The sequence below is a fragment of the Periplaneta americana genome, chromosome 11 (assembly GCF_040183065.1).
Source record: "Periplaneta americana isolate PAMFEO1 chromosome 11, P.americana_PAMFEO1_priV1, whole genome shotgun sequence".
Lineage (NCBI taxonomy): Eukaryota > Metazoa > Arthropoda > Insecta > Blattodea > Blattidae > Periplaneta > Periplaneta americana.
The window spans coordinates 13,625,760-13,650,785 of record NC_091127.1 but is presented as its reverse complement, the minus strand read 5'-3'; the positions used below and the strand labels follow the sequence as shown (position 1 = coordinate 13,650,785).

At 34.8% G+C, this 25,026-nt stretch overlaps 1 protein-coding gene across 1 annotated transcript in view; it reads right to left on the bottom strand.

The window, feature by feature from the left end:
- Positions 1-10,953, bottom strand: part of THADA (Thyroid adenoma-associated protein homolog) — a 65,997-nt gene extending 55,044 nt beyond the window's left edge. Inside the window, exons 1-6 of the mRNA XM_069839026.1 lie at positions 10,700-10,953; positions 10,017-10,114; positions 7,822-7,952; positions 5,479-5,712; positions 2,676-2,900; positions 1,325-1,481 (exon numbers count right to left, since the gene is read on the bottom strand). Of these exons, the coding sequence (XP_069695127.1) occupies positions 1,325-1,481; positions 2,676-2,900; positions 5,479-5,712; positions 7,822-7,952; positions 10,017-10,114; positions 10,700-10,808 (954 nt within the window). The 5' untranslated portion in view covers positions 10,809-10,953. The remainder of the gene's footprint in view (positions 1-1,324; positions 1,482-2,675; positions 2,901-5,478; positions 5,713-7,821; positions 7,953-10,016; positions 10,115-10,699) is intronic.
- Between the last annotated feature and the right edge of the window lie 14,073 nt (positions 10,954-25,026).

Genomic DNA, 25,026 nt, shown 5'->3' with positions numbered 1-25,026 from the left:
CAATCTTGGTTTGTTATCAAATCATGGCTTTATGGCAAAGTTTCGGTGACCATAATGTTAGATTTGTTCTGAAATTTCAGAAACTATAAATTCCAAATCACACCTTGATTTCATCACAGATGATAATCAAAATGTTCTTCCAGTTTTCATTCATGTTACTTGATGAAACTTGTGCAATGCAGCTGAATGTCTATGCGAGACCTCACAAATGTCATTTAATGGAGTCAAGAGAAATCATCTGTTCCAATTTTACAAGTAGACTACACCCTAAATATTGAAAACTTGTTTATAATAATCAAAGTATTATTGTCAGGAGGCTTACATGGCTCAGTAAGTACCTAATGTGACATCAAGATAGGTTCAAGGATATAGAAATTGTCGGTGGCAACTTATAACAAACAAGTTGTAATTATTAGTGACTATAATTCAAATATAAATGCAAACTAATGAAAAAATATATTAATAAGAAGAGGAGAATATGTACAGTAATTGTTGTTCATCAGAACTTCAAAATCACAAATACACTTTACATAACAAAGGAACAATGAAGTGTAAGATGCCATAAGAAATGGGCAGAGCAATTTACTCTGACCTAGAAATAGGCACTGGTACCCTAATTCTTTACCAATAGGAGGAGGAGGTAAAGGATAAGAAATAATAAATCAAAAACAGAAAAAAAAAAAAAATACAGGGTGAATTGTAAGTAATGTCATTAATTTCATGGGATTATTCTTTGAGATATTTCGAACAAAAAATGTAATACAATTTTGCTCGGTTTTGCTTCCTTTTAGAGATAAAAATTGTTTTATATGAAACATTTTATAGTGTGTTTTGGGAAAGCAGTTGATTTAATTCCTAATATTCTCAGTCAATCTAAGAGAGCAGTGTATTATGACAATAAATTATTGAAAGAATTTTAGTTTTGTCCTTCAAGTGCAAAAATTTGATCCCAACAAATGTAATTTTTCGTTCTGCAAAGGAATTTTACAATGTTACATTTGTTTGGATCAAATTTCTGCACATTTAAGGGACAAAACTAAAATTCTTTCAATCATTTATTATCATAATGCACTGCTCTCTTAAATTAATTGAGCATATTGGGAATTAAATCAATAGCTTTCCCAAAACACGCTATGAAATATTTTATATAAAACGATTTTTATCTCGAAAAGGAAGCAAAAATAAGCAAAACCGTATTAAACTTTTTCGTTTGAAATATCTCAAAGAATAACCCCCTGAAATGAATGAGATTATTTACGGTTTTTCCTGTACATTGATAAGAACATAAGAATGGATTCTGTAACAAGAAAATACTGACACTCACCTTGCTCGATGTTCCTTGCAGCAATATCCTCAGAAAGATGAGCACCATCCCGCAGTTGGTGTGAGTATCTAGTGGAAGGTCTGCATAGCTCATCAGTGCACACACCAACTCCAGCAGAGAGGTCAGGTTGTCAACACCAGGACAAGACACTTTAGCACTGCAAACAATGTAAGAGCACTACTGGAGAGAAAGCAAAAGAAGCTGATCATATTCGTTCCCACAATTTCGCTTCATCACGAAGCGCTGTTAAGGTACGGTCACACGTCGCTACTTTTGCAGCGCTGCAGTACAAAAAACTGCGCAACTCTCGTACTGCGACGTGTGAACAATGGTGCAACCCGAAAAGTAGCAGCTGCCGAACCTGCTGCTCGCTACTTTTCCATGCCGCGCGCAGCTTAAAAGTAGCGACGTGTGAACAGGGTTCTCAGGGTTGCAGCCGCAGCATTTTTGATATCGGTTTTGTTGAAACTTTTGCTGCGGTTGCAACCAGTGCTACCACCCAAATGTGCCAATGATACTTTTATTGTTTGGATATATTTTAATGTTAAATGTGATGAAAATAAATTATTTGTAACAGTTATTAAATACACAACACAGTCTGAGCATATTTGCTGACGATATAATTCACTTTTTTAATATTCTGTAGTGTAGTTTCAAACAGGAGGGTTGCCAACATTGATCACGTGAATATGCTGTTGGTTATCATTTAAGTATATAGGCGTTTTTAAAAGCTTTATAGTAAAAATAATGCCAATTTCTGAATATTAGTTAGGACAGGAAAGCAAATAATAGATAAGTAATCTTTCGCATGAGTTTCTTAATAATGCGAACATAACCACAAAATGTATATTGAGAAGTCAACACGGAGATGGAAACGTGCAGCATGACTGCGGCTGCAAAAGTAGCGCCTTGCGTGTGAACAGACTCGCAACCTCCAGTTGCAACTTTTGCTGCACTCGGGTTGCGCAGCACAAAAAGTAGCATGCAGCGTGCTACTTTTGGCTTACGTGTGAACACAACACGCAACTTTTGCAGCTGCAGTACAAAAGTTGCGCTGCAAAAGTAGCGACGTGTGACCGTACCTTTAGTTACTTCACCAAAACATCAGTTTTCCATATTGACACCTAAATTCCTAGTAAGTCCAAGTGGGATTTGTGATGCATAATGAGAGAGGAGGAGAGAGGGAGAGAGTGGGAGAGGGGGAGAGAGAGGGAGGTGGATGGGGACGGGTGGGGAAGAGGAGTGGATAGGTGGTTAGAGGGAGAGGGAGAGAGAGATACTTGTTTAGCGATACCATACTTTAACCTACTGACATTTGAAATTCCTATCTTGCAAACCACTTGAAACTTACCAAACATCTACTTCACTTGGCTGTGTGCTCTGTTTGTCCAAACTCAGAAGGGCAGTCAGGCTATGAATAGTAATGGACAATGACTGATCTTCCTTCAGTCCTACTTCGCTCTGTAACAGCTGTCTGATATTGGGTTGGTACTTCTGCAGTACTGCAACAGCAGCTCTTAGGGCACCATGTACCATCTGACAAACCTCCATGCGTCTTGCTGGGGACAGCTTCACACTGAAAAAGGGTCAAGGCAGCAAGATGAATCGAACTCTGGTCTTTTAGGTAACAAAAAAAATTTTATTTTTTATTATTTTTTTTGTAACGTTTTTTTTTTTTATTATTTGGCAGCAACAATAAACAAGAATTTCCAAATAACAAAAAAAATAACTGAAAGTAAAAAAAAAATACATAACAATGAAAATAAAAGAGCATGTTAAGAATTAAGGGGTTAGGTACAGTTTACAGCAGTAAAATTTTTGAAAATAGTCAACATTTTTTTCCTCCATTACTGTATCTTGTACAATAATGAAAATTGGTATGCATAAAACACTGTCCTTCTGCTATAAGAAAAAAAATATTTTTACGATTAGAAATAAAAATTTTTTTTTTTTTTTCAAAAGTAAAAATGGTGGCAGTTCACTGTGCAGTGATGAAGTGTTTCCCTCATAACTCATAAACTTGTTAACTTTATCATGTTCTCTTTCTTTTATTTTATTGCTGAAATTCATGTTTACAATATCATGCTGTTTCAACTACATTCCTTAATAAATAATATTTGTTTTATTTTGTGTTAGAAAAAGATATTGATACTTGACCATTCTTAAATGAATTTATTTTTTATCGACAATCTATCAAAGGTAGACAAGTGAACTTGGATCATATTATAGATATGACTTCCATAAATACACACAAAAAATTTCATCACAGAATGTTGGATAGTTTTTGAGGTATGTGGGAAACGCTTCATCACTGCACAGTGAACTGAATTTTGAGAAAAAATAAATAAATAAAAAAAAAATGTAAATAATTTTTTTAAATCGTAAAAATATATTTTTTTTTTTTCATATAGCAGAAGGACAGTGTTTTACACATACTAATTTTGATTATTGTACAAGATACAGTAATGGAGGAAAAAATGTTGAATATTTCCAAAATTTTACTGTTGTAAGCTGTACCTAACCCCTTAAGTGTGTAAATTCAGTGTTGTGAGTTGCCTTTCTCAAACAACATATAGTTTCTCAAATGAAATGACATCCCACCTACCAGCAAAGCTCAACTTAGATGCACGAAATGAATCTCGTTTATTATCCAAGTTTCTCGTCTTATAACAGTATTTTCTCTTTAATGACCTGAAGCCTAAGACTTAGCTGCCTTATTTCTATGTAAAGTGTTGAATCTGTCCCTGAATCAGTGGGCTTCAAGAAAGAAACACCGACAATATATCGTCCAAGATACAGTACATTGTGTGTGAGACTCTGATAACCAAATCACAAAAATAAAATCGAATCCTAGCATGATGCAAAATCTCGGAAGACTGCTACAGAGTCAATAAAATTTGTGAAATAAGAGAAGCTACATTATCAATATGAAGTAAACAGAACAGACTTGCATCGTCTAATCTCTACGTCCATAATGTAATCTAAATCTAATAATGTTATATCTGTTGATCAAAAGCACTGATTCAATGTGAAAAACTTATCAGATTACCAGGAAACAATTGGCATTCATACAGTCCTCTCTGTAGACTGAAAACCCAAAAAAGTTTCATATCCATGGTTCAAGAATTAAAACAGAAAATCAATATCCGGAATTTAAAAGAAAACTTACAAATTAAACCAAACCCTTTAACTCTATTAAATATAGAATATAATCTAAATTTAACAGAAGAAATACTGAAACCAGAAGTAAGTACTGAAATAATGAAACAATTGTCTTTAAAGACAATTAATATTAGGTACCCTCCACAAAACTGGCTTCATTTATACACCGATGGATCCTTGATCTCCAGAGAACAAGGTGCAGGTGCAGGTGTTACGTGCTGTCTCTTCTCACTTTATAGATCTCTTGGATATGGAACAACAAGTTTTGATGGTGAAATCATTGCAATAAGTGAATGTCTCAGGAATCTTCTATGCCACATCAATAAATTTAGGAATGCAGTTATATTGTCAGACTCCAAAGCAGCTATTCTATCAATAGTCTCTAAACACACACCTTCATCTCAAACAGCAGAAATAACTAAAATGCTCTCTCAATTAATATCACTCAATAAAGAATTGTATTCCAATGGATACCATCCCATTGTGAATCCTGGGAAACGAGAATGCGGATGCTTTAGCACAGAAGGGCAGCACTGCTACTTACAGACCTGTTACTAAATCTACTTATTACTCTGTGAAAAGATTTATTAAATCTACATACTTAGACTTAAACAAACAAAATTTGATAACACAATCTCAAGGGAAAAATGGAAATCTCTGCATCATAATCCACAGTTAATTCCCGATTTACCACGAAAATCGTCTGTAGCTGCATTTAGATTGGCAACAGGCCATGATTGTTTGGGCAAACACCTGCATAGAATTGGAATATATCAGTCCCTTAACTGCCTATTGTGCAACTCAAACCAAGAAATGAATTCAGAACACCTCAAAATCTGTGCTTCAGTGGCTGGCCATGATAATATCTTTGAAAAATATTGGAGTGCAAGAGGTCAAATGACTTTATTGTCAAACGCCTGGCATTAGAAAACAACAACATATTTGTTGATCAAGCTATTGGTAGAGCTGTTGGAGTAATTAACAGACAGTACCTGAGTTCTGCAATGCAAGAGGAGAGACACGTCTCCACTAGTTGCAGTGTAGGCAGGAAACAGTGGCCAACCGCCTGCACGCCAATTGGAAAGTTATCAAAGCAGCAGTTGATTGTGATGATGGCTGAGTTCATCTCTTCCAGGCTCCTGCAAAGCCTCATCATCTCCTGCAGCTGTGTTGCCAAGTAGGCAACAATGTCGCCATGCATACTCTCAGGCAATGTCAGGAACATCCTAAAAGAAGACAATATTAATTTTCTTCCCACACATCCAATACAAGCGAGGAGACTATTCCGTAACCTTTATATTAAATAAGTCAAAGTCAAGGTAGGAGAAGAAATGTCAAAGGGAAGTGAAACAGGAAGACGAGTATGACAAGGATATCTTTTATCACCTACCCTGTTCGACATCTACTTAGAAGACTTACAAGCAAACGTTCTGATGGGGGCAGATAAAAAAGTTAATTTTTTTTCTTCCACCATGTTAATAATGTCAAAAGAAGTGCTTATACAAATTTTGGCCACTCGACCGCAATTACGAGGCCGTCCATAAAGTGATTTTCCCTGGGGCCGTTATTAGAAAAAAGCACAATTGCATGGAAATATTTATTGAAACAGATACAGCAATTGTTGCGCTATTTGTCAACATATCCCCATTGGAATTGAGACATTTGTCATACCATGGGATCAATTTTTGTGTCGTAGAAGTCTGCCGCCTCAAATCGGAACCAGCGTTTGGCCTCGTCTGCACCTCTCTCTGTCAATCCCATGATATGAAAAATGTCTCAATTCCGATGGAAAATATGTTGAAAAATAGCTCAACAATTCCTGTGTCCATTGCAATAAATTTGTCCAATGAAATTGTTTTTCTTTTCTGTTAACGGCCCTTGGCGAATTTATTTTTTTACGGCCCTCGTAATTGCGGTCGAGTGGCCAAAATTTGCATAAGCACTTCTTTTGACATTATTAACATGTTGAAAGAAAAAAATTTAACTTTTTTATCTGCCCCCATCAGAACCTTTGCTTGTTAGTGAAAAATTTTTTCAGAACATGGGAGGAAGAAGATTTGTTGTTGGTCCTTATTTAGATAGGTACCCCATTAACTCTGGCTTAGATGCCTCATGAGCTGGGTTTGAACTTTACCCATAAAAAAAGGTTATTTACATTACAGTAAAATATGCGTAAATAATGCATAATTAACGTAATAAATGTAAAATACGTAAAAAACCTCCAAAAACTTTTATTTTTAGTCTTTCTTTGTTCAGTTTGTGATGAAAATTTACAGCTTGAACTGTCAACAAACCTAGATATAACTCGAGGCTACCAATTAATGTTAAAAAAAATGGAGACCTTAAGAAGATTTTGCAATTCATAGCGGATGACGTGAAAGGTTTCTACACAAAACTGTACACATGGCCTACGACCAATAAAGATAGTAATGTCACTGGAAGCAAAAATTTAAAAAATAAGTTTATTAATGTTCTGACACACAAACAGTCTATCCAGCCATGCTTCCCAACTCTTTGATGATTAGTCATTTACCACAGTTAATTAATTATTATGTTCAAATCATAATATTTATCTTAAACTGTTATACTATAAAAGGCCTTTATCACTAGAATCGTTTATTTTTAAAACCCCACAAGTGACAAAAACAAAACTTTCGGGAAATCAATAAAAACTATTTAGTTTAATTATTTTTATTTTTATTGTTAAAATGTATTTAACAAGTAATATTAGTTGCTAAATGTTAAGTTTATTCATTATTAGTTGTTTTTTTATAATATACATAAAGTCCCCTAAAAAATTAATTAGTCAGGATGTTATGGAGTTTTCCCAACAAACAAACTGAAAGTAAGCAAAACATTGCTATTTTTCTAAGTATTAGAGTATGTATGAACAAATGTTATAATCTATGTAAAAACTATAGTACAAAATTACAAAAAAAATATATTTTTTTTTTTTCTGCTGCAACAGACATTTTTCTTATCAGGATTTAAAAGGAATGAAGTAATTGATGTTTAGATTGTCAAAATCAATAAATGTTAGTTTATTACTACGTGTATAAAACAATGTTCTACATTACGTATTTTACATGTAAATTACACGTAAAATACGTACAGATAATTTACTCGCTCAACCCTGCTCATGAGTGATGCCTTATTGATTGACGTCACTTATAAGGTTTCAACCAGTCTTCGGATTGCTGACTAAACAAGTGGGATGCAAGTGCAAATACACAAAATCGAATACTCAAAAACCATTTGAGAACAACAAAGAACTGACAATCAAGAAAGTACATTCGTGTGCTAAACTCCTGTTATTCATTGGATTAAAAACACACCTAGCAATGGCATTTTTCATTGGGTTCTTTGGAGTCGACACCAGATACAAGTCAACAAGAAGCCGAGTGCAGAAATTAGAAGTTCGTGTCTCTTCAAATGTTTCCTTTTTGCCTAAATTCTTCTTAACAATCTGAAACAAACAAACAAACAAACATGTCTAAGAACAAACGCTTATTGCTATACTGAGAAGTATTAACTATCTTATTAAAATATATGTCATGCAAATCTAGCTTTCAGATAGAGCTCCCTGTGAAGCAGACTTGAATAATTTCAAGGGAAAAATTGTTCCGGAGTCGGGTATTGATCCCGAGACCTTTGGCTAAGCATGCCAATGCTCCATCGATTGAGCAACCCAGGAACTTCGCCCAGCACTGTCTCAATATAATATATATTCAAAATATATATCGTTAAAAAAACTTCTATGATGACCATGTAACATTTTTAATATGAAATTGGAAATCAGTGTTAGCTGCTGGAAAAGGGCCTTGTGTACTAAGTTAATCCTCCTATCTTTCAAAGTTACAAATCTGTCAATACATTATTAAAAAAAAAAAACAAGCGACTGAATTGTTTTTTTAAATTATAATCATGTAAATTCTTATCCTTTATTTTTGTCACTTTAATAATGTCGTATTCTTAACTTAGTATGTTTGTGTATAGGCTATGTCTGTTTGCTTGATTGTTTTTGTTTTCTTATTCTTTTTAAATTTTATGTGTAATTACAGTTAACATTCTTCCTCCTCCTCCTCCTCCTCTTCTTCCTCCTCTTCCTCCTCCTCCTCCTCTTCTTCTTCTTACTCTTCTTCTTCCTCCTCTTACTCTTCCTCCTCTTCTTCTTCTTCCTCCTCCTCCTCTTCCTCCTCTTCTTCTTCTTCTTACTCTTCTTCTTCTTCTTACTCTTCTTCTTCTTACTCTTCTTCTTCTTACTCTTCTTCTTACTCTTCTTCTTCTTCTTACTCTTCTTCTTCTTACTCTTCTTCTTCTTCTTACTCTTCTTCTTCCTCTTCTTCTTCTTCCTCTTCTTCTTCTTCTTCTTCTTCTTACTCTTCTTCTTCTTCTATCCAGTTTTCATTATTGGTCACACTCAACCTTAAGCATCTCGCTTTTTCGGGTGTGAATGCATCTTAACTTTGAAAGGAACCTGCACGTAGAACAGCAACTAAGTCTACGTAAACTAAACATCAATAAGTCTTCTATTGCTCCCAACACTAAAGGTCGACAATTGAGGGAGATCTTGCAGAACAGAAGTTTTGAATCATGGTGTAAATTACCTCATAAGGGCAAAGGTGTTATCCTGTATCCTGAGTGCCCAAAGGCAAATTCCTGGATGTCTTCAAAAGCAAATTTATCAATTTCAGAATACATTAATGCAATTAAAATGTCCAGCAATCTATCTGCGGTTAGATCTGTGCCCGGCAGAAGTTTCAACACAACCCGTTGTCGCCATCCCGGCTGCAACGAGACGGAAACTCTTGGTCACGTGTTGGGATTCTGTCAAAAAACGGAGCTGCTGCGCAACAATCGACACCGTAAGGCCAGGACCGGTATTGCTGATGTCATCAAGCGTCGCGGATGGGAGGTATATGAGGAAATCCACTGCATTTCCTCCTTAGATTCGAACAGAAGAGCAGATATTGTAGCCATCCACAGGACTCAATCTAAGGGAATAGTTCTTGATCCTACAATCCGGTTTGAGAGGGATGCCCTGCAGGCACAACACGTTGATGAGGAGAAGATTTCCATTTATGAGTCCTGCATCCCATATCTAAGTGAGAAATATAACCTTCCCACTAGTCAGTGGAGTGTTTCTGATCTTTTGTTTGGTGCGCGTGGCACACTTTCTAAATTCACATGGAATATTTTAAAAGCACTCAGTCTCCGATTTTTTTAAATTAAAAAAATTTTATTGAATATTCTTAAGGATTCAATCCAAATATTACATTACCATTTATATTTTGGCCATTGATGATTCTATTGGGTTTGCATTTCTCTGGATGTTTTACTAAACAATTCCTGTATTTAATATTTTTGTCTTTCTAAATTATTCTGCAGTGCTTTTATTCTGGATCTTTATGGTCACCCTCATTGAGGGCAGATTATTTTGTTAAAAATACTTGTTGTACATTCACCATGTTCTTTGTGAACATGATACTGGTACACATGTTGCTAAAGTTTGCAGTAATCCAAAACTTACCTCTTTTACAATAATGAGCTGCTCATCAATTGTAGCAGCCGAAGCAAGTTTCTTCACATCTTCACCCAGTGGAACGCCTTCTGCCTCACCTATCTCACCTGAAATAAATGATGATGTTGGTACATAAACAGTATACCTTCAGTGTGTACAGTACCTACTTTCATTCAAGAGAAAATAAAGAATAGTATAAAAAAAATGGAATCACGAGTTCATAACTCATAAACTTGTTAACTTTTTCATGTTCTCTTTTATTTTATTGCTGAAACTCATGTTTACAATATCATGCTCTTTCAACTACATTCCTTAATAAATATATTCTTTTTTTTTTATTTTGTGTTAGTAGAAAATATTGATATGTGACCACGTATATCCACAAAAAAAAATCGAGTGGATAAATTTCAGAACACGGATATCTTTCTTTCCCTCTTCCAAAATTCCAACCTTGTGCACAAAAAATTAATTATTGGCACTGAAAAGTGTCTTTTCGTAAGCATGATGATGCGCATTCGACAAACACAAACAAATCTGCTCTTTTTAGTATATTGTCAGTGAGGTGTCCATATACTGATATTTCCCAAAGTTTATTTACTTCGTTTCGCCCACCTTATACATAACCTCACACATTCCACGAGTTCAAAGCATTGACTAACCGCTACCTGCTATAAAATTATCAAAACACTTACAGGCTTCGTCTACAAAATTTTTTGTCACAGCAACCTTCCGCATTTCCTTACGTTCGCTGTGAATTTTACCACTCTGTACACTACCTACACGAAGTGTCATTGTTGCCATTGTAAACACCAGTTGACATCAAATTCGAAGCCAAAATGAGAAAATAGTTTTATTATATTCCAAATTATATTATACAATGCATTAAAATCACTATGCTATAATTGTAAAATAGGAAGCACAAGCGTTTTCCAAATTAATATGACAATGTAGAATGTCATTTATGTTTACGTTCACAAAATCTGTGAAAATACAAATCAGTACAGCCTAGTACAAATTACTGTAATACAGTCTGTGGCGAACATCATATCTCCATTCATCATTCGTTTCCATAGAATGCAGAGGCTAGTATTATGTTGTTTTATATTTAGTTTCTCGAAAATTAAATTAAAATGTGTGTGTAAATTCCCCCATTAGAGTAACTGGTTACGGACTGAAAGGTCCCGGGTTCGATCCCGGGTGGTGTTGAACTGTTGAGAGTTCACCAAACGTTTAGAATGACCCCGAGGTTCACTCAGGCTCAATTATTATAGAGGAACTCTATACTATACGTGTTAAAAATTATGTAACACCATATTTCTCCTAGGAAAGCTGAGTGAAAATGCATTTTATAAGCTAATTATATCCTCTCATAAAACTATTATAAAACTATACTTTTATCTCTGATCACATGATCGGCTTTTATGTAGTGCAGGAAACTTGCTTATATATATAATGACCGATAATAGCATATTGTTAGTGTCTGAAATAAATGGTATTCCAACTATTAAAGTCACGTCTTTATATAGTAACAGGTAAATTTGGTATTTGTGGTGGGAGGGAAATATTGAGACTGTAGGGAAATTGGAATGTCAATAAAAGAGTTTGTTATTCAATTATTAAATTGATAGATAGCATTAGACATTGAGGTTCCTTTGAAATGGAAATATTGCGCGACAAATATTAATTTGAATATTGGAAATATTATATCTACAAAACGTACAAAATGATTAAGTTTGACATTTAAGGTTACTGTCAGAATTGCAGACGTCTCTTGATAAGTGTGAGTGCATATTCATTTTTTGACAATTAAGGTAATTGTACCGCACAGTTTATGTAGCTCGTCATCATATTTAATAGTAGGTAAATCATAGTCACATAAATACTTAGTGAACACCATTTCTGTATTTTCTTTATAAAACAGTAAAGTCTAGACTTCAGTGTTTTAGATTTGCTTGCTGTGTAAACAAATGAACAGCGTAAAGGACACGCCCACATTATGTAATAATTTATTTTCTTGCTAATAACAGGAAGTTTATTTGCGCCGGAAAAATCAGAAAGTTTTTTTTACAAAAATGTGCCAAGGGTGAGAGTGTCCCATATATTAATAAACATAAACCATGATATGTATGATGGAGAATATAAATGGAAAGACTGGATAAGAGTGGTACATTTGTTTATTTTGATTGGTTCTATAATAAAATTATTACTTCAAAAAAGTATACATTTTAATACAGTTATATATTACGTTCATTTGTATTCTTAAAATAAAATAATAGACATTGACAACATAATTTTTGGATAAAAAGTTTCAAGCAGTCAAATGGCAAATACTAAAAAATATTACCATAATCCATATAACATTAGTAAGCTAATCGTAAATTCGCAAGAGAAACTGTATGTTTCTGCTATACTATGTCTATCTTGACCAACGAAACATTGGGTAATTTAGAAGTTCATGATGTAACAAAAGAAAAAGTTAACGTCTTGCCGTTTTGTAATAGATTATTTTCATATTGTGACTTTTAACTTTGTTAATGAACTGTCTTGTGTAAAATTTATGCTAGTTATCGGAATCCTACGGTACCATGTTTCTCAGACATGGCAAGCATTTCTGTGCATAGAGATAGATTTTGTTGAAAAAAAAAGGCATTGGAAGGCAAAATGAACACAAAATAATTAGTTCTGTCTTGCACTGTCTTGTGGTTAAGGAAATAAAATATATTTTCAGAGGCTTTAATTATACGAGTACGTAGTAGATAGGGCTTATGACTGGTCTTCTTGATTTGCAATTTTTCTTATCTTAAAAATCTATCATATGCATGAAGAAACTGGGAATTAAAGTCTCTGAATGTTGCAAAAACGTGTTTGAGAAAGAGTAGGCCTGCATTAAAGACATTTAGTAGGCCTATTATTACCGCTTTCGGACTTAGGAATTTATTATAAACTAGTGACGTGGATGATTCACTCCTTTTTACTGAAATATTGTTTAATTTTTTATAACAATAACAGAACCGTAGCTTATTTTTTGTGTTCTCTATTAGGCATACCTGTTATAATGTGGATATCAGGAAAATAGTTTTTAAGCCATGCTGCATGGATGAATAATTCATCCATATCAGAGTGATGTGCATTAAGAGCTACTTGAAGCTAAGATAACCTTGCAGTTGATAAAGCGTCGTTAAATAACAGACTGGAAAACGAATTACTTGAAGATTAGAAGTAGCTACAGGTCTCAAAGGAAGAGGATAGTTTTCTCTCTTTGTGTAAAGATAAATGGGTGTGAAACGGACACCTCTCTCCCCCCTCCCCGTTTGGCTGGATTTTGTGCCTAATAAATTATAATAGTGACATCAACGGTGCATAAGTGTATTAAGTACCCTTGCATCACTTAAGTTCGTTTCGTGTCAACTGTCAAGCTGTGATGTAGATAAGTGAACAGGACACTGAATTAATGAGAAAAAGTCGCTTGTTGAATCCCAGTTGGCCCAATGGTTAGGTCGTTATAAATTAAAGCATTTTAAATTACGGAAAATAAAAAAAATGTGAAAAAAGAAGAGACAGCTGTGAACTCTCTGGAGACAGACATGTACACAGCACTAAATTCTTTTCGAGCTATCCTTTCCACCTTTCTGCCCAAAATTTTGTGTGTTCTCATATGTCCAGATATGGTTACAAGCACACATTTTTAATTCTTCTGTCAGCAGACGAATATGAATGTCTAGATATATTTCAAGGACATTTAGATAGGTGTAACCATATGTAACATCAAATTCAAGCATGAGCTATATGAATCTAATAGTAATTTCAATTACAGCGTTGTTTAATTTACAAAGCATATTGAAGTACAGTAGAACTTGGTTATAACGACATCCAAGGGACCTTGAAAATTATGTTGTTATAAACGAGTGTCGTAGTAACCGAGATTCACATTATCAGTCTAGTGAGGTGGAAAATGAAAAATAATAAACATAATTAGGCTTATTTTAGATTTATGTATTCACTTTTAAGCATACCATGAACACAATAAAATACACGTACAATTATAAATACAGTATTCTGTATTAAAACAGTCTGTTCATTAATCATCAAACTTATTTACTGAGGAGTGAAGTAATCAGTCATTTTACTCTGTTGTCTCCTACTTGCCCAATATACACTTTCTTAATTTAATTCTATGTTCATTATTTCAGTTGCAATTTCACTGCTCCCTCCTCTAGCTTCATAGAAATGTTCTCAATTATTCTAATGGCTTCTAAAGTGTCACTCACTTCTTTTAGTGGCCATACTGCGTTAAAATGTGTGCACTTAGTGAAAACTTCCTGTCGAAACTGACCGCATGCAGGTACCATTAATACCACATGAATTCGGGCAGATTACAATGGGATGGGGAATCTGCCTGCATTCCAGAGGTCTATGATAGAAGGGAACAGTAAAGGATTTGCCAGATTTCAACAAAATATTTCTTAAAATACTTTGGTTCTTAGAAAATTGTATTCCAAACTGAGGTTGAAAATGACGTTATATGCGAGGTAGACACATATACGGTTGTTGTATTAAGCAAGGTAGAAAAGCATATGTCTTATGGGGAATTAGTTGAGACCACAGAATATTTGACGCTGTAGGCGAGATGTCGCACAAAACGAGGTCGCTATAACCAAGTTCTACTGTATATGATTTCATACATTTTCAGTTTGGTGAATATATTTAATTAAAATCATATCTAAACTTGGTTACATAAAAAGTGTAATTAGGTAGGGTAAACTTTTTAAAATATGTTAAACATTATTTAAATCTAGTGTCATTTTTATCTAATGAATATTTCACGGGTGATATTATAGGTTAAAACGCAACATGCCAACATACTACAGCACTGCCTTTGCCCATCTTGTATCTGCTGGTGCTTCCATATGGGCAATAAAGGTGGTGCGTTCATCTCTCATTTCCTATGATCTTCCACTTTATTCTTTTGGGTCATTCCTGGTTAACTCTGCCATAGGAGTACTGACATTTGGTAAGTGTTGTTCAGTACGTGCATAATTGTTTGCATTTGCAGGTTTTTATTTTTGTGTTTTAAGGGCAATTTTATTACTTTCTATTGACGTAACTGTAGTTTGTTCATATTCAATAGCATTAGGGATTCTGAGTTTACATGTGCCACTTCTGTACATATTAGTACTAACACTAGGGTTTCCTTTAGATTTGGAAGTTCGTAGACAGATTATATTTTCTTGATATTAAGACTGACAGACAAAAATTGAACAGATTGTGGTCTTGGGATGGAGAAAAATTATTTTTTTTATGTATTTATTTATTTATGTCTATAACAGGGCAAAGCCCCAATTGCAATACACAGTACAAATATTTGATTAGAACATAAAAAATGGAGATAACATGAAAAAAGATATAAGAACAGATACAAATGCAAGACACAAGTATAAATACAAATGAAAAATGGAAGGAAAAAAAAAACAATGTGTCAATTTTATAATAAGAATAATAGAAATTGAGCAGTCTATGGGTTTGGGATAGTGAAACATTAATTTATCTCTCAGTGCAAGATAACATCTGATTTTTTTTTTTTCTATATTAGGGCTACCAGCGTCGATTTCACTCGTTTCTTAAAAATAATACTAGCTTTTGGTAAATGGCAAATCTTTATTAACAATGAAACTACTTTCCACTTAATATGTTCCCTTTGATTTATGTTACTATTAGAAGTGTGTTTACACTGTCATGTTTGTCACGTGTATTGTAGATTCCGAGTTTAGAAAATGCCATTGGATATATTATAGATGTCATCTTAGCAGACATCCCCCACCCCTCTTTGCAATATAACTTAAATAATTTATTTACGTATTTTCTAACGTATTATAAAATATCAGAAGTAAATCTATTTCATTTATTCGAATATTGGAAATACAAATACACTACCGGTAATATATAAGTTTATTTCTATGGTGAGCTGTAAACAGGGCGCAAGTCAGAAATAGCTGGTTTTGAGCTATGACCTCCATGTGAATACAAAAAATGTACGTACTTCTTCATATGGTGTAAAGGGCATATGCCTATCCTATTGTATAATGATGTAGAGTGTGAAGATTTCCAGCCTATCATATTGATATTGGTCCTCACTTCAAACTTTGCTTCTGCTCTACTGAAAACTTGCAATTTATGACGTATGCCCTTTTTACCTCGCACCACAGATTTATAAGTAGACTTCGTGGAATTGCCACGAGATTCGTAAGGTTTACTACGTTCGCGGTATAGACTGTATGAGAAGGGGACGTGCAACATCGAGTATGCCTCTGATGTAAACACTGAGCAGTATCCTGCGGTTACAATAAAACCTGTATCCTGCATTCAAGAAATATAATGAATGATCATTGAAGTAGCAAATGTCTAATCATGTAAATACACAATTATTTTGTAGTGAGATATATTAACTCTTAAAATTTAATGTAATATACTCACATCATCCTTGAATATGTGCAATGCAGTGAAGAGTTACTTACATTTTGAGTGACTGCAAAGTAACCTCCTCCGATGGCCACTTAAACAGTTTTTATTTTGGGAAAATGTACGTTCAACATCACACGATGTAATAGGTGCATATTTGAAGAACGGGAAGTCACTACTTTTTAGCACACCAACTTCACACATCTTGTCGTGACGTGATAGTACATCATTTATAGTAGGAAGTTGTGAATAGGCAGAATTTTTAGCAATAATGTTTCTCAACTTACATTTCACTTTTTCTAAAATTAGTGATATTTTGGACAACGATTTGTGATACTTTATCCACTATATTAAGGGCTTTTGAGAGTTGTAGTTTAGACGATTCTAACAGGGTGATGCTTTTGGACACAATTTTAAAATTAGAATCAATAAACAGAATATCTTCCAATAGCTGTTCAGAAGACAATGATTTTACAGGTGCAACAGCGGAACTGTCTGTGCTATCTAATGAATCAATTACCTCCATTATTTTGCCGTAATATTCTGAATAATAATTAACAGCATCCAATCACGTTTTTCAACGGGTCAAGACTGGCTGCGGGGGTAAGGGTATTCCAGGGGCAATTATTTGGAACAGCAACACACTCATTGTAGTATGTTTGATTGAATTCTTGTCTGCACTGAACAAATGTTAAGCTTTGACTATTCCGACCACAGTAGTGCAAAAACAAGTTCTTACGTAGATATACATTAGCTGTAGCTGCTCTATCTATTTGGACCGGTCACAACTCTTAACATGAACTGCTTATACTACGAGACCGGGCGGTCGCTCACCTCCTCTATACTACCGTACATCGGCAACCTGATTGCACGCTGCGTGTGGCAATTCAACAAAGTCTATTTATAAGCAATATAAACCGTCTATATTTCAAGCAATGCTTAGTTACAGTATAGCTAGTGTTACTTGTTTTACTGGTACCTCTTAAACATGTAGAAAATACGTAAATAACTTGTTTTTATTTATATTACAATGAGAGGGAAGATTTCTGCTAATAAGACGCCTATATATAGCCAGACAACATTGAAAAATAGCGCTTCCATTCTATATTCGCGCATTACGTCATTGTTCTATATGACTCAATCCCCATTCCAGTCTGACCCGTACAAGCATTGGTTTCTGCTCACTCTGAAATGTATGTTGCCTGGCTATACTCGGTGGCAGGGCCACCGAGAAGGGGGGGCAAAGGGGGCGAGTGCATAAGGGCCCGTCAGATTAAGTGAGTCTGATTACTTTTTAATATCATGAATAATTATTCGTAGATACATACAGGTGCTATAAAATTTTGTAAGAATATTTGTTACTTAAATTTGACATATTAACCAACAATAGTAGAATTAATACAAATTACCACTTCATATGTAAATATTTGACTTTTATATAAATAGAATATCAGTTTCCCGCATTAACGTTCACGGACACGACAATTGAGGGCCCCGACATTTGCCTGAATTATCTTCCCGTCACTTGTACCGAACACATTCAATTATTTATTGGCTTGTCCTTTTTAACTACCAACCGCTGGCCCACCACAATATGCTAGTGGACTATCTCAAACCAAAGTCGTAGGATACGTTTCCTTTTCAGTACATTATATGTTTCGTCTCAAAACTTTCGTCTTTTCTTCGTCGTTTGTCTAGTAAATTCTGTTTATTAGTATTACCGGTTATAGTTTAACTGCACAATGGACAAATACAAGCATAAGTCGGGAGCTGAGAAGCACAAGGAGAGACAGAAAAAATTGGAAGATATTAATAACGGTGCTAGACAGCATGAAAAATATTATGGAGACATTAACAATGAGATCAGTGATGAGCCGACAAATTTAAAATCAATTCATGCCTCTAATTTAGGGCCAACCCCTCTGGAACCTATGAATCTCCTAAATAGTCTGAGGGAATTAAAACTGGACAGTTTATTTCCAACTGTTTGCATAGCCTTAGAATATTCTATACAATTCCTGTGACAGTTGCTGATGCTAAAAGATCCTTCAGCAAAATGAAGGGAATAAAAAATGTATTCAGATAAACAATGTGTCAAGAACGAGTAACTGGCCTCCTTACGTAGTCTGGACAGCGATCTTGCTTGGTCTTAAATTTTGATGATATAATTGATGATTTTGCATCAGTAAAGTCAAGGAGAGTTGTTTGTTGATGTCGGACTGCAAGTTAGAAATTACAAGTGTTTCGGAATAATGTTTTATGAATATAATATATGGTGCTAATGTGAAATTTTGCTAGAAGTTTTCAATGTAATAAAAGTGTATATTTTTAAGTTCGTATCTGTGTATGGGGTTATCTCATTTATTTTGCAAATAATAATTATTATGGTTAGAATAACTGGTAGCTTGTAATTGTTACTTTTTTCAACGGGGGTCCGAGTACAGTATTGCATAGGGGCCCATAAATTCTGTCGGCGGCCCTGCTTGGTGGTATTTTCTAAACTCTGAACCTCACTGTAGTTTATAACTCTTCAATATGATAATGTTTTGTCTTGAAATATTTATTTCTCCTTCGCAAATTGTGTCTTATTATTTTCTAATAAAATGTTAAGGAAGAAGAGTTGTAATTTGTGTATTACAGTAGTGTGCCTGGATGTAATTTATTTCAGTGTGTTATTTGCGTTTTAGAGTTACCAGTACTGTAAATGTTAGTGCTTCTCTTCTGATGAATGCTTCTCCTGTTAATACAGTATGATTATTTAAGAATTGCTTATTAATGGTCATGGTTGGGGCCAGGAAGTTCTTGCATTTGTAAGGTGCAAGACAAGCAACGCAGTACGACCAAGCATTGAGTCGTATCAAATGAGGATAATAATAATTTTATGTATGGTATTCTCTATCTAGGATTCTATCCACCCCCCTCATCAGAAATCTTAATTCGCACCCTGTCCACAAGTATGGTTCTCCTGCTATAAGTTGCCTTCCAATTAATTCTATTCGTGTTCTCTTGTTTCTGTTATGACATTCAGTATTATTTAACTTTCATTTACATAAATTATGAAAATGGCTTTGACGTTATTTCTATAAATACTCCCTTTTGAGCTTTACTGTTAGATGTTGAACCACACAGTTTCTCCACATCTTAAAAGTGTTCATATAATGTAAAAATTTTATGGTAACCCCGAGTACCAAGTGAGATTTGTTAGAATTTTTAAAGAACATGAAATACCGGTACAGTAGAACCCCGATTATCCATCACCCTATTAACCGATTGGCGGATTATCTGACTGTTTTTGTTTCGCTATTATTTCAGAAATAATATACATGAAATATTGTTTTGTACATTATATTAGTACAGCCTGGCATAAGACGGGAAATTAAAGGAACAAAGACACCCCCACCCATGTCCCTTTCGCTACACTGCCTTATAAACAAACGCAGAGTAATGTTCTGTGTATCAGCGGTGGATTTTAAGCAACCAGCAAGAGCTATAAGTTCGTAAAAGCCTGATACAATCCGTCACTGACTTCTTCTCCACTCGTACTATATCAAAACATAACTATCTCAGCCGGGGAAGGTGGAGTGGAGAGTTAAGAGGTGATCTACAGAGATTCAATTGAGTTAATGCCCAGGTCTGTATTAGTACGTATTTTTTTTCAAAAGAACATTATTACAATCCTTTATCGTTACACAGTACGGTCTAGTGTTTGAATTGCCGTACTGTATAACTTTTATTTTCTTTTAATTGTTTATTTTACGACGTTTTATCAACTTCTAAGGTTATTAGCGTCAAAATGAGATGGTGATAATGCCAGCGAAATGAGTCCAGAGTTACCCAGCATTTGCTCTTAATGAGTTGAGAGAAAATCCTTGAATAAACTTCAACCAGGATTTGAACCCGGGCCTGCTCGTTTCACGGTCATGCATGGTAACCGTTACTCCTACTGTATAACTTCTATATAAAATGTCTTCCACTGGTGTCAAGAGAAAACGTATCGAAAAAAGTGCAAATAATTGAATGGTTTGGGAAAGGGAAACTATGGCTTATCTCGCATCAGAATACGAGATTGGATTTAAACTGCGCGATTTAATAAAAGAAAATAAGGATAAAATATGTAAATCTACAAATGAGACCGCCATTATTCCTATTTTTCTGTAGACAGCTATTACAAGGAATTTTTTTGCTCCTTAAAAACTCGTTGTCGACAACCAGACTAAAATTAGTGAACTGATCCACTACCGAGTGCCTTAAACACAACACCAGGAGAAAATTACAAAATATTTTACGGTACGGACTATCCGATTTTTTCGATTAACTGTTCAAGTCCACCCCTCTTCATCACCACGGATAATAGAGGTTCTACTGTACTTTTTTTTTAAAGAACATTTTTAAAATTAATCATTGTAGAATTTTGCTTTCATAATAACGTAAGTAATTCGAAATATTTGAGTGTAAGCACACTTAAAAATAGTAAAATTCGATATTCAACTGTTGCTATCATTATTGTCGTTGTGCTATTTTGCTTGCAGCTTCCACTGCAAAAATATATATAAACAAGGTAATTAAGAGGTAAGATGATTTTGACATCTGAATTGGACTTTTTTTTTTTACTTTTTCTTTATTGCTAAATTAATTTTATGCCGAATGTGCTGATATTTAGTTTTACACTTGCTAGTGTTTTACTTGCTTCAGTTTTGAATATTCTTTAACGCACATGCCTTTCTGTCACTTTAAATTATGTGTGTCAGACTTCGAATTAACAAGACATATGCTGATGGATCAGCTGTAATTCATTCTGTAACTGATTTCTCACCAAAGGGACTTTGGTTCAATCCCTTGCAGATTCCATAAGATTTATGGTCGACACTGTATTGCTGTAGACGTGGTGTTCTCAAGTACTTCAGTTTTCACAGTTATCATTCTGAAGCTTTTTTATTTTTTAATCCAATGCCACCATGTTGTCATTTAACATTTCTGGTCTCTCCTGGCAATGGCTTATTTGTAACCCACTTCTGAGGTTGGGGCACCTGCAAGGCGAAGTTACGCTGCCCCGATGATTATGAAGTGCCAGGAGAGGTCTTAAACCTAAACCTAACCTAATTTCCAGACCATGGACGAACACAGGAACATTCCCCTTTAAGGAAAAATTCGTGTTCTAACCGGAAATCGAACCCGGGACCTTATGAAGCTCTGACCACTAGCCCTTGAGGCTGTTCATTCTAAAGTTACTATAGGTATTATTGCAATTCATTCATTTGATAAACTCTAAATAGTCTATGGTTTAAAAGACTTGTTAAATAACTACCTATCTGTTGTAGTCAAAGGAAAGAACATTACAAATTTCAGACATTATAGTGTAAAAAAAGGGTAAAGGTATCCCCATAACTTGCCATGAAGGCATTTGGGGGGCAAGGAGGTAGAGCCCCATGCTTTCCATGACCTTGGCACTAGAATGAGGTGATGTGGTCGGCACCACGCTCTGACCGCCTTTTACCCCCAGGAAAGACCCGGTACTCAATTTTATAGGAGGCTGAGTGAACCTCGGGGTCATTCTGAAAGTTTGGCAACGAGAAAAAATCCTGTCACCACCTGGGACCGAACCCCGGACCTTCCAGTCCGTAGCCAGCTGCTCTACCAACTGAGCTACCTGGCCGCCGACATTATAGTGTTAGGAAATAAAATTAAGATGGTATTTAAATTCTGAAATTTTTACATTTCATGTGACTTCAAATCATTAACGTAAAATTATACAATTTTACATTCTTATTGACAATGAAATTTCTCTGTGATGGTTTCGATATAAAAATTTATTTCTAGGAAATTTGAAAAGAAATTCTCAGCTTCATATAGACTATAGAGATTAGAGATACTTTTGTTTAACTTGATCTGAAAGATATTGTTAGATTGACAATGGTCATCGGTTTGGTACAGAAATTGACTAATGTCTGCATTGATCTCCCTGCTTGAGCTGGTATGCTTTGTGCATAGCAACAAGATTCATTCATTCATAGTGTTCTGCCCAAGGGCAGATCTTTCACTGCAAACCCAGCATTCTCCAATAAGGTCTTTCAGTGCAAACCCAGCATTCTCCAATATTTCCTATATTCCGCCTTTCTCTTATCTCCGCATATGATCCATGTATCTTAATGTCGTCTATCATCTGATATCTTCTTCTATCCCGAACTTTTCTTCCATTCACCATTCCTTCCAGTGTATCATTATTATTGTTATACTTCTCAGCCCAATTGAGGTGGGACAGATATAAAACGCATTGTTATTTTATGCTCGACAATGCCGAAATGTAGTAATTATACATCTGGTAGTAGCCCTTTAATGCACCTCATTAAAGTACACCTATTCATTATAATTCAGTTGTTCAGCCAATGAGAAATTACCATTGTACCATTATAAAACCGCAATTATCGATTATTCTCGGATATGCAATCGAAAGACAATTAGCAAAAAGTCACGGAGGCTGGAAATCCAATACTGTCGCAGAAGGTTATGTTCTGTTACTATAATAATTAGCGTTAATTGTAAATAATATTCAAATAAATTCAATTTGTCATCTCGTTTTTCAATTCTAAATCAATTTCCAGGTTATATCAAGACTAATCTTCATGTTATTCTCTAGATTATATCAAGGTCAATGACATTTGTGCCTCGGAAAAAATCAATACTTTCGCGTCTGCGCACTTCTCACAATTCAGGTCAGTTCCGCTCCTCACTTACATAACCATAACATGAATACTTATGAATAATTTCAAGTTAGAAATATGGTCGAGCATGAAAAGTCGTATGAAACTTGCCTATAATGGTAATTAAGATGCTCGTATGAAAATTATAGGCTTGTTGCATAATGTACTATTAAAACTCGTATATCTCGTTAAATATCACTCCTATGAAAATTTTGTGTAGACTAAAACTTGTCGGAAACATTTTTAAAGCAAATTTTTGTTATGTAATATTTTCCTAAAAAGAACAATAATAAGCGAGTTATTTCAATTTATTTACTTCAGTCCTTCTTATAACGCCCTTTTAAAATACAGTAAGTATTTTGAATGTCATATAGTCTACAATCTAAGTGGACCTAATTTATTTTACTTACCAATTGTCGAAGAAATCGATTCAGCCATTAAAAGGTAACAAAAAAAAAAAGATTTTCGGTCTCAGGACAAATCATTATCCATGTAAACACTAATAATTTTTGTAAAGGCAAAAATTACCAAAAAAATTTAGGTTCCAGTTTTATTATTAGTATAGATTGGACATTGTCCCTTGATTTTGATAGATTCAGTGGGTGTGTGATACCGGTACTCAGAAAGTGAGAGACAGAATAAGTGAAACACACCTCTTCCCGATTGTCGTCCATCTTCAGTGCAAACTGACTGTTCATCTGGTCACTAAGGGAATGAGGACTATTAATGTTGATTATATTTATTTTCTAAATTATAGACATCAGCTCAAAGAATTTGAGTGACCACAAGGGTCCTGAATACAATAAACATGTACAATATAATGTGATGTGATACATTAAAGAAAAGAGATTTAATTGTTTAAGGCAAATATAAGTGGATTAATTGAAATACAGATGGTGATGTAATATTTGAAGAGAATCCTTGATAATATTTATAAGGACAGACATTACATAATCAAAAGGAATGTGAAGTTCCTTAAGATAATTCCATGTGAATATGGAAATAGAACCTCTACTGCCAAATAGCAAACCAATGACAGACCATTGTTTAAGAGGGATGTTGTACTTTTGAGAAAGATAAGGCAGACAAGGTTCATATATAGACTTCTTCTCAATATCATCTTCGGTGGCCTGATTTAGGTTTATTTCGAAACGGATAGTAGGGTCAAGAACAAGAGCCCGTTTTAAGCGTCCGTTGATAGCAATAATGTCTGCCCGTCTGAAAGAACCATCTGATGATACACAATGTACTACCTCATGAATCTCCCAATTTAAAGTTTTTAACGATGTCACCAAAGCATGTCGTACACGATGATGTCTAGCACTGATCAGCAGCTCGCCTTTAGGGCATTGTCCAAGCACGTGTCCAAGTGTTTCAAGCTCGCTACAGTCTGGATGACGGCAGCGGGTTGTGCTTAGAGTTCTGCCCGGTATTGCGCGAACCGCTGAAATATTGCTTGACATTTTTAAAGCATTGGTCCATTCTGAGGAAGATAGGCCCTTTCGATTGCTTACCCATGAGTTAGCCAAGGGGAGATCACTATAAACAATAACCCCTTTACCACGCAAGGTATGGTACTAACTACTATTTGTAACTATTGCATGTAACATTTTGTGTGTTTTCAGTGTGTTATGTGCATAGTTCGGCTTCATCCTGTACAGACATATGCCAGTGCTTAATTTTGTACATTTAATATATTAACAGCAACTTTTTGAGGACATTGGTTTGAGTATTGTAAAAAATACAGTTACCAGTACAGTTTGATTACACGCCTTTTTCATACTGTTAAACTCACAGTGCTAGAGAAAATGTGGCATTCTCTCAAATGGCGAAATTACGTTAAATGGGTACAAATATGACTAGTA